Source organism: Cheilinus undulatus, linkage group 16 (genome assembly GCF_018320785.1).
Source record: "Cheilinus undulatus linkage group 16, ASM1832078v1, whole genome shotgun sequence".
Classification (NCBI taxonomy): Eukaryota; Metazoa; Chordata; class Actinopteri; order Labriformes; family Labridae; genus Cheilinus; species Cheilinus undulatus.
Window position 1 is genome coordinate 6,091,072 of NC_054880.1, and position 10,044 is coordinate 6,101,115.

General features: G+C 39.2%; 1 protein-coding gene across 1 annotated transcript; it reads left to right on the forward strand.

Annotated features, from left to right (window-relative positions):
* Positions 1-3,788: 3,788 nt before the first annotated feature.
* On the forward strand, positions 3,789-8,967 carry LOC121523829 (gastrula zinc finger protein XlCGF57.1-like). The gene is made up of 2 exons (XM_041808883.1): positions 3,789-4,254; positions 6,337-8,967. Exons 1-2 carry the CDS (start codon positions 4,062-4,064, stop codon positions 7,515-7,517), a joined length of 1,374 nt encoding a protein of 457 aa, XP_041664817.1. The 5' UTR covers positions 3,789-4,061; the 3' UTR covers positions 7,518-8,967.
* The last annotated feature ends 1,077 nt before the right edge of the window (positions 8,968-10,044 follow it).

Here is a 10,044-nt window from a genome sequence, read left to right on the forward strand (position 1 = left end):
TTCCTCCATAACTGCACCAGCTCTTGCAGCTGTGTGTTTACGTCACGACACTGCCGTGCCTGAAAGTACTGACCCTCGTCGCTGATTGGTCCTGTCACTGGCTAACCGGGCCCAAACGGTTCAGACGGGAGCTTAACCAGATGGATTCCAGTGAAAAACAAGGAAACGGGCGAATCCATGTGCTTTGCAAGGTTAGAAATGATGAGAATTAAGTTGACATTTTGAGAACAAAGGAGAGATTTCAAGAATAATGTTGAAACAATTTCAGGCTTAAAGTTAAAGGATGAGAAAAAAAGTCAAAATTTTGACTTCAATCTCGAAATTTCAACTTTATTCTTAAAATTTCGACTTTATTCTTATGATTTCCACATTAATCTCAAAATAGTGTTTCAACTTTATTCTTGAAATTTCAACTTTTATCTGGAAATTTTGATTTTATCTTCAAAATTTCGATTTTATTCTCATCACTTTGACTTTAATCTAGAAATTGTGTTTCAACCTTATCATCAAAATTTCTCCTTTGTTCTAAAAATTTGTATTTTATTTTTGTCATTTCGACTTTAATCTCAAAATTATGTTTCAAATTTATTTTCGAAATTTCGACTTTATTCTTGTCATTTTGACCTTAATCTCGATTTGCCCCAAAATATTTTCTCCTTCGAAATGACCCTTATCCTCTTCCGTAGGATATAATACACACGGACAATGGGCCTCATTCGCTAATAAATGCGTAGAAATGTTCTTAGTCTGCTCACAAGTTCAGTTTATACGCAAAACCACCCTCGGATTTATGACACGTGCGTACCGGCTAATTTTCTTCTCACCACCGTGCGTATGATAGAGAATCAGAATCATTCTATTGACAGGCTCCTGCCTGCAATCTACATAAACCACGCCCCTATTTCTCTATAAAAGGACATCCGTCTGATGCATCAAAAAGAGATCGGCAAGGAGGTTTGAAGTCGCGAGGGATGGCCCCAAAAATTAAAGGAAGAAGTTTCACAACGGCGGAAATTGAAGTTATCGTGTCAGAGCTGGAGGCAAGAAAAACAACACTTGCGCTCAAGCTTAACGACTGGAGTCTCGATGATAAACAAAAAAGATACCTGGGCCTATATCACAGAGGCTGTCAATGCAGTGTCACCTGAGGTCCGCTCCGTGGCTCAGGTGAAGAAAAAGGGGTTTGATATCAATGTGGATGCAAAGAAAAGGATATCAGACCAGAGAAAAACAGAAGGAAACCGGAGGAGGACAAGGACCACCTGATCTCACTCCACAGGGTGAGCGACTGGCTGCAATAATTAGAAACTCATCCATCTCTGGCATATATCAACGGAACGAGAGTGAAAGTGATGGCATTCATCCGTCAGGTTACCTGTAATTATTTATTTGTTTATATTTGGAATTCTTCATCTCTTGCAATTAATGAGTGAAGTCAATCAGAAAAAACAAAACTTTATTTAACTGAAATTGCCGATGCTGATTGCAACATTTAATTAATCTGTAGGCCCGGAAGACGGTGACGTGTCAAAGTTGTTTTATTTCACTGAAATAATTATAAATATATACATATATATATATATATATATATATATATACATATTTTTAAATTGTAAATGAAGTGTTAAATTAAGGTTCAAGATTTTAAGTATATGAATGATGGAAAAGTGTCCATTTCATGGTTATTTAGTACATTTGGTCAACTCATTAGCTAATTCTCGGTTTTAATTATCATCTTTAAGCTTTTTATAAATTAATGTAGTTTCAATACATTGTGCAACTTGGGTAAAAGATATGTGTTTAAAGATTTAAGAAAGCTGATCCTTCATTATTTGTGCGTACGCATGGTCTGAGGAGGTTCTAAATTTGTTCGCAGAGTAAGAACAAATTCAAGTAAGAAGATATTGAGGAATCACAGATTTGTGCGTCAAACTTTCGTACGCACAATTTAAGCACGAATTTGTGCGTACGCACTGTTTGTGAATGAGGCCCATTGTTATTCAAAACAAGACGTGTGCGGTGTGGTTGGGATGAAATACAAAGGAGGAATGATAGGTGGCGGTACTGCATCTGAACCGTGGTCTCCATCCGCCATAAAATAAGCAGTAGAAGAAGAACCGGAAGCAGAGCGAAAACGTTATTGATGAAGCTCGACGTGGTGCAAGTGCAGGCATTAAGATTGTGCTGTGGTGATTTTGAAACTAGTCCTGTATCTGCTCTACAGGTAGAAGTGGGAGAGATGCCACTATCTCTCAGACGGAAACAATTAATGTTAAATTATTGGGTTAACCTTCAAGGGCAATCTGCGCTGCCCGACCACTAAGGTACTTCTTCCTTGTTGGGAACGGGGGAGAGCAAAGCGTGAATGCTTTGCATGGACCAGTGAAAGGACAGCAGTACAGATGGAGTTAAATCAAAGGAGATTTTCTTTAACTGGTCTGCTTACAGTGACACCTCCGTGGCTGTTTCTTCGAGTAGAGGTTGATATGAACTTCCTAGATGAGGTTCAAAGAGGATCTGGAGATATTTCTGTGTTGGTAAAGGACAGACTGCAAACAGTGTATCAGTCCTTCATTCCTGTGTATACAGATGGATCTAAAGATCCCAACACTGGTAGTTCTTCCTTTGCTGTCTGTATCCTGATCAAAGAGGCCTCTGTTAAAAAGAGGACGATAAATCACCTGTCAGTGTTTACTGTTGGGACTCTAGCAATTCTAACAGCGCTGCAGAAAATAGAGGAATGTCATATTAAAAACGTTATTATTTGTACTGACTCGGCTTCAGCGTTATTAGCATTAAAGTCATTTCAGTGAAAGAGCAGACAAGACATTGTTAATGAAATTTATGAATATTGTTGTAATGTTTATGTGGATACCAGCCCATGGGGGGATTAAAGGCAATGAAATGGCTGATTCACTTGCAAAACTTGCTTTAAAACTTGATGATAAAATGAATATCCCTATCAGTAAAAATGAGGCTAAAGCATTAGTTAAAAGTCACATCATGAAAACATGGCAACAAACCTGGGATAATGGACATACTGGAAGGCACCTGTATGCAATACAACAAGAAGTGGGTATAGCAAGGAGGAGGAGTAGGAAAATAACTTATGAAGAAAATATATTAACAAGATTAAGAGTGGGACATGCAGGTTTAAACAAGACACTTCACTTGATAAAAAAGCATCCGACAGGACTTTGGGAACAGTGCAGCCTTGTGGAATCAGTTGAACAAGTATTACTTCACTGTCAGAAGTATGAAGACAAGCAAGAAATACTGAGAAGAGAACTCAGGAAGTTTGGAGTTGAGACGACACTTAAAAATCTTTTTACTGTTGGACAGAAATGGCTGTTCAAGGCCCTTATTGAGACAGGTTTAATGGAACGAATTAAAGATTGGTTTGTTCTATTTATTTAGTATTTATATATTTATTCATTTTTTGGTTTCCTTTTTTTGTTTGTTTGTTTGTTTTTTCTAGTTATATATATTTACTTATTTATTTATTTATAATTTAGATTATTATTTTCAGTAGTGATTGGTTGAACACTGGTAGTTACTCTGGTCCACACTCCAACACATTGGGTGGCGGTAATGCACCTTTAACGCTGGTTGCCACCCGCCAAAAAAAAGAAGAAGAAGAAGAAGAAGAAGAAGAAGAAGAAGAAGAAGAAGAAGAAGAAGAAGAAGAAGAAGAAGAAGAAGAAGAAGAAGAAGAAGAAGAAGAAGAAGAAGAAGAAGAAGAAGAAGAAGAAGAAGAAGAAGAAGAAGAACCGGAAGCAGCTCTTCCTGTTGATGCCAACATGCTAACGCCATTCGCTTCTTTTAGTATAACGCAAGTGAACCTGAAAAGCTTGTTAAGTCTGGATTCAGCTGTTCAAAGCGAAATTATGGTTTCCTTTAGATGTCCACAGTTCTTTTAGCTTTTATTTATAGTGTGTAACGTTTGAAGTGAAGCCTTGCGAAATACGAACAACAGCTAACGCCGTTAGCTTTAGCTTATGTTTGAAATATCAGTGGAGTTTGAATGGACTGAAGGAAATTTCGCACTGATTTATTAAAAAATGTCTAACATCCAAATGCTGAGATCTGTAGTGGACCAGAGACTGACTGCTGCTGTTGAAGAGGTTTTTGAGCTGTTACAGAGAGCGATATCAGAGTATGAGGATCAACTTAGCCGAGCTAAAGAGGAAAACCATCGACAACAGAAACTCCTGGACGCTGTTTACAACCCTGAAGTCCAGCTACACAGAGCAGGTTAGTCCGCTTTATTATGCTTCAACCCTCATTTTGAACCTCTACAACACAAAAACTTCCCCTCCCCGCTTGAGAATGGAATGTGAGATGAAATGTTAGGAAAAACGTCCAGATTAACCCTAACCCTTTACCTGGTGGTACACTTGTTTAGTATGGTTGCTATTAAGGCAGATACAGTTGCTAGAAAAAAGTATGTGAACCCTTTGAGATTTCTTGGACTTCTGCATGAATTGGTAATCAAATGTGTTCTGATCTTCATCTAATAAACAACAATAGACAAACAGTCTGCTTAAACTAATACTGCACAAAAATGATATTTTTTCATGTTTTTATTGAACAAAATATGTAGGCTAAACACTCAGTGCAGGGTGGAAAAAGTATGTGAACCCCTAGGCTAATGACTTCTCCAAGCGCTAATTGGAGCCAGGAGTCAGCCAACCTGGAGTCCAATCAATGTGATGAGATTGGATGTGTTGGTTAAAGCTGCCCTGCCCTATAAAAAACACATACCAGTGTTGAATTTGCTGTTCTCAAGAAGCACTGCCTGATGTGAACCATGCCTGGCACAAAAGAGCTCTCAGAAGACCTACGATCAAGAATTGTTGACTTGCATGAAGTTGGAAAGGGTTACAAAAGTATCTCTAAAAGTCTTGATGTTCATGTATCCACGGTAAGACAGACTGTCTACAAATGGAGAAGGTTCAACACTGTTGCTACTCCCCCTAGGCGTGGTCGTCCTGTAAAGATGACTGCAAGAGCACAGCGCAGAATGCTTAATGAGGTGAAGAAGAATCCTAGAGTGTCAGCTAAAGACTTACAGAAATCTCTGGCACATACTAACATTTGTGTTGACAAATCTACAATAAGTAAAACATTAAACAAGAATGGAGTTCATGGGAGGACACCACGGAGGAAGCCACTGCTGTCCAAAAACACATTGCTGCACGTCTGAAGTGTACAATAGAGCACCTGGATGTTCCACAGCACTACTGGCAAAATATTCTGTGGACAGATGAAACTAAAATTGAGTTGTTTGGAAGGAACACACAACGCTATGTGTGGAGAAAAAAGACACATCACACCAACATAAAAACCTCATCCCAACTGTGAAATATGGTGGAGGGGCCATCATGGTTTGGGGCTGCTTTGCTGCCTCAGGGCCTGGACGGATTGCTGTCATTGATGGAAAAATGAATTCCCAGTTTTATCAAGACATTTTGCAGGAAAACTTAAGACCATCTGTCCACCAACTGAAGCTCAACAGAGGATGGGTGATGCAACAGGACAACGACCCAAAGCATAGAAGTAAATCAACAACAGAATGGCTTCAACAGAAGAAAATACACCTTCTGGAGTGGCCCAGTCAGAGTCCTGAACTCAACTCGATTGAGATGCTGTGGCATGACCTCAAGAGAGCGATTCACACCAGACACCCCAAGAATATTGCTGAACTGAAACAGTTTTGTAAAGAAGAATGGTCCAAAATTCCTCCTGACTGTTGTGCAGGTCTGATCTGCAACTACAGGAAACGTTTGGTTGAGGTTATTGGTGCCAAAGCAGGGTCAACCAGTCATTAGCCTAGGGGTTCACATACTTTTTCCACCCCGCACTGTGAATGTTTACATGTTTTGTTCAATAAAAACATGAAAACATATCATTTTTTGTGCAGTATTAGTTTAAGCAGACTGTGTTTGTCTATTGTTGTGGCTTAGATGAAGATCAGAACACATTTGATGACCAATTAATGGAGAAATCCAAGAAATCTCAAAGGGTTCACATACTTTTTCTAGCAACAGTATATGATTTATACTGCTGACTTGTACGAAAGATATATATGGGCTGAAAATATCAGCAGAGTTTTCACCTCTGATGATGCAAATGTAATGGCAATAATATTGTGCATCCCTGGAAATCAACTTTTTAAAGTGTTTGTTTTTTGAATGGAGATCAGGTACATCATCTGATGTGTTTCAGGTCGTAGAAAATCTAAGCGCTGATTGGCTTTTGTCACACAGCCTCAAGCGGGTTTGTGTTTTCATAAGGTTACTTAAATTTGTTTGTTTGTTTCTTTACTGTCCACAGACATCCAACAGCTGATGGTGAGTAAAGAGGAGATTCTCCCTGTGCAGATAGGGAGTAGCTTCAGCCTGAACTGTATGATTTCTGAGCCTCCACACATGAAAGAGGAACTGGAGGAAGTGGAACTGTGCAGTAAACAGGCAAGAGAGCCGCTTCAAGGAGCAGAAGAGGCTGATCTTATCAACATTTTTACACTATCTTCTGTCACTGTGAAAAGTGAAACAGGGGATGAAGAAAAACCTCATTCCTTGCAGCTTCATGAACTCCAATGGGAAGTGAATGGAGACACAGAGCATTTGGAATCAGAAGCTGATGGAGAGGACTGTGGAGGATCAGACAGAAGCTTGAATCTGGACAGTCATTTACAACTAGTTACGACTGACAAAACTTTATGCAGTTCTGGATGTAAAACTGGTGACAGTGCTGATTGTTTGATGAGTGATGAACCTCAGGAAGATTTGAACCCTCTCCTAAACAAAGAAGTGCAGTATGACACTGAAAACACATCTGTTAGCTCCTCTGAATGTGATCCCCCCTTTGGACTGAAGACACAACTGCAGGGACACAAAGGAATCCAGACAAGAGATAAACCACTAACTTGTTCAGTTTGTGGTAAAAGATTGTCTAGTAAGGGAAGTCTGAAACAACACATGCTACGTCATTCAGCAGAAAAGCCTTTCAGCTGCTCAGTTTGTAGTAGAACTTTTGTCAGCAGAGCAGAGATAGTGATGCACATGAGATCCCACACTGGAGAAAAACCTTTCGAGTGTGGGGTTTGTGGTAAAAGATTTAGTCACAAGAGATCTATGAAAATTCACTCTGCTATCCACACAGGAGTTAAACCATTCAGTTGTTCTGTTTGTGGTCAAAGATATTTTCAACGTGGACAACTGAGGCAACACTCAGCTGTCCATACAGGGGAGAAACCATTCAGCTGCCATGTTTGTAAACAAAATTGTAACTCAAAAGCAGACATTGTGAGGCACATGAGGATCCATACAGGAGAGAAACCGTTTAGCTGCTCAGTTTGTGGTAAAGGATTTGCTCTTGTTGGCAATTTAAGGCAACATGCTGTTATTCACACAGGGGAGAAACCATTCAGTTGCAGTGTTTGTCATAAAAAATTCTCTTGGCATTGGTCTTTCAAAAATCACAAATGTGTTGTTCAGAGTAGTCAAACATGAATGAAACCTTCAGATACTCATCAGATGTCACCTTTAGTCTGCACAGACATCAAACAGCTGATGGTGAGTACAAAAAAAGTTCTCCATGTGCAGCAAGGGAATAGCTTCAGTCTGAACCATATGATTGCTGAGCCTCCATGCATAAAGAAAGAAAGAAAGAAAGAGAAACTCTTCAGTAAACAGGCAGGAGAGAACCTCAAGGAGCTGAAAAGGTTGATGTTATCAACATTTTTACACTAACTTCTGTCACTGTGGAAAGTGAAAGAGAAGATGAAGAAAAATCTAATAACTTGCAGCTTCATGAATTCTAAAGTGAAGTAAATAAAAAAACAGAAGCTGATGGAGAGGACTGTGGAGGATCAGAAGCAGATAGAGACTTGAATCCAGATATTCATTTACAGCTAGTTTTGGCTGATATGACTTCACACAGTTCTGTATCTAAAACCGGTAACAGTGCTGATTGTTTGAGTGATGAACCCCAGGAATTTTTTAACCTTATCCTAAACAAAGGCAGAGTTCTAAGTGATATGAGACCTAACACTGGAAACACATCAGTTAGCTTCTCTGAATTTGCTCCAGAATTTGAACATAAGAAACAAAGATGAAGCAGAAAGGAGAGAAACCATCCAGTTGTTCAGTTTGTGGTCAAAGATTCATCATGGACGTCTGAAGCAACACTCTCTTTCCCACACAAGGAACATACTATTCAGCTGCTCTGTCTATAAGAAGAGTTTTAAATGGAGAGCAGATGCTGGTAAGCACAGGAGGGTCCATACAGGACAGAAACTGTTCAGTTGCAATGTTTGTGATAAAAAAATTCATTGACAGTTGTCTCTCAAAAACACGTGTGTTTTTGAAGTGGAAATTTACCAATTGTCAACCAGCTGTGCTTCTAAAGGAAACTGATGTGACATATAAATGACCAGTGTGTCTCTGCCCTCAATTTTAAACGTAAGAAGAACTCTCCACTCATATTCCCCCCAAATCTCAGCCCGATAGTCTTTCAGATGTCTGTTGGACTACAACCTACTCTTCGACATTTTCTCTGTGCTGGCCTGATGTCAGCCTAGGCACTGGCCATGGAGGGTTGAGTCTCGAGAAGGCTGGTGCTACGTCAGCACACGCGGAGCCCACCTGCTGCAACCATGCAGAAACAAACAACAACAAGCAGTGTTTGGATTTTAATGGTGACAGTAATGTTGGTCACCGACAGCTGGGTTGCTGTTTGGAGCCACAATGAGGCGTAAAAAGACAACGGTATAGGGAGGAGTGCAGTGTTATGGCTGAAATGTACACAAATGAAAAGTGAAGTTTCCCCATTAAGCTGTAGAGAATTTATTCATTAAATTTGAACAACAGGACCACAAGAATAATAATAATAAACACCACAATAGCCTGCATGTCTGTCATGGATCATTTAATTGTATTTAGGCTACTGAGGCACAGTAATGCATCTCTGATAAAGTTCACATAAACAATGATTACGGATATCAGAGAATAAAGCATGATGGAGCTTGTTCAATGATTCATGTCTATTTATTCTAAGTGTTTAACCTTTTAGGCTACCATATTTTTTATCCTCTATTAACCTAGAGGAAAATAATATTGAATGAAAGAGAGGAAACTGTTTTTATTCTTGCTCTTTCTCCATCCTTTGTGTTTTATCTCTGTAGACATCAGGCTTTAGTTATGTCTTCTTGTCTAATTTCAGAGATTTTTCTTTTTGTCACATGCCTTCACTACCTAAAATTCAGAGCTTTATCCCACAGAAAATAACATGACTGAAGAATGAAGGCTCAGGAAACCTTTGCAGTCTGGACTTTTCCACAACATTGCTACATTTTCAGATAGTGGATGTTGTATATTTATGAGCTGTAAGCCGTAATCATCAAGATTAGAATTAAACAAGTCTTGGAGTGTTTCACTTTGTATGAGATGATCCTAGAAAGTATGTAAGGTTAACTTTTTTTAAAGTAAATCACAGGGGGAAAATATCAACTTTTGCATGACATTCTTATTTTTTGGGTTGCACCTGCAGAGCGAGACAGCTGGGTAAACTGATCCTGGGATAGCCACTGCCTTTGAAAGCAAGACATGGCCTTGTATTCTTAAAGAGCCTGTTAAGTGAAATCCAAAATTTGTGTCTTAAAACACTAGATATGTTGGAATAGGGTCACTATAAAAATGTGAAACCACAGAGATCTAGGCTACATGTGCCTGAATTTTGGATTTATACCATAAGAAGGTTTTTCACCTCTTTCCTGGCTGGGTTTAATGTGGGCGGTGCAAATATGTGGACTGGTAATGTCACCAGCCCAGAACAGGGAATAACCCTGCCCCTCTAACACAATAATGAAGTCACAAAGCAGTTAATCTCAGTCCAGTCTGTAGCTGATGTCACTGCCTTTGTTTTAAAGCTAAGTCAGTTAAATGCTGTTTTATTGTTCGTTGTGAGGTAAATTTGCTAAATCTCTCAGCCACAGTAGTCGATAAATTAAAGCAGTGATACTCAACATGTAGCTCTTGA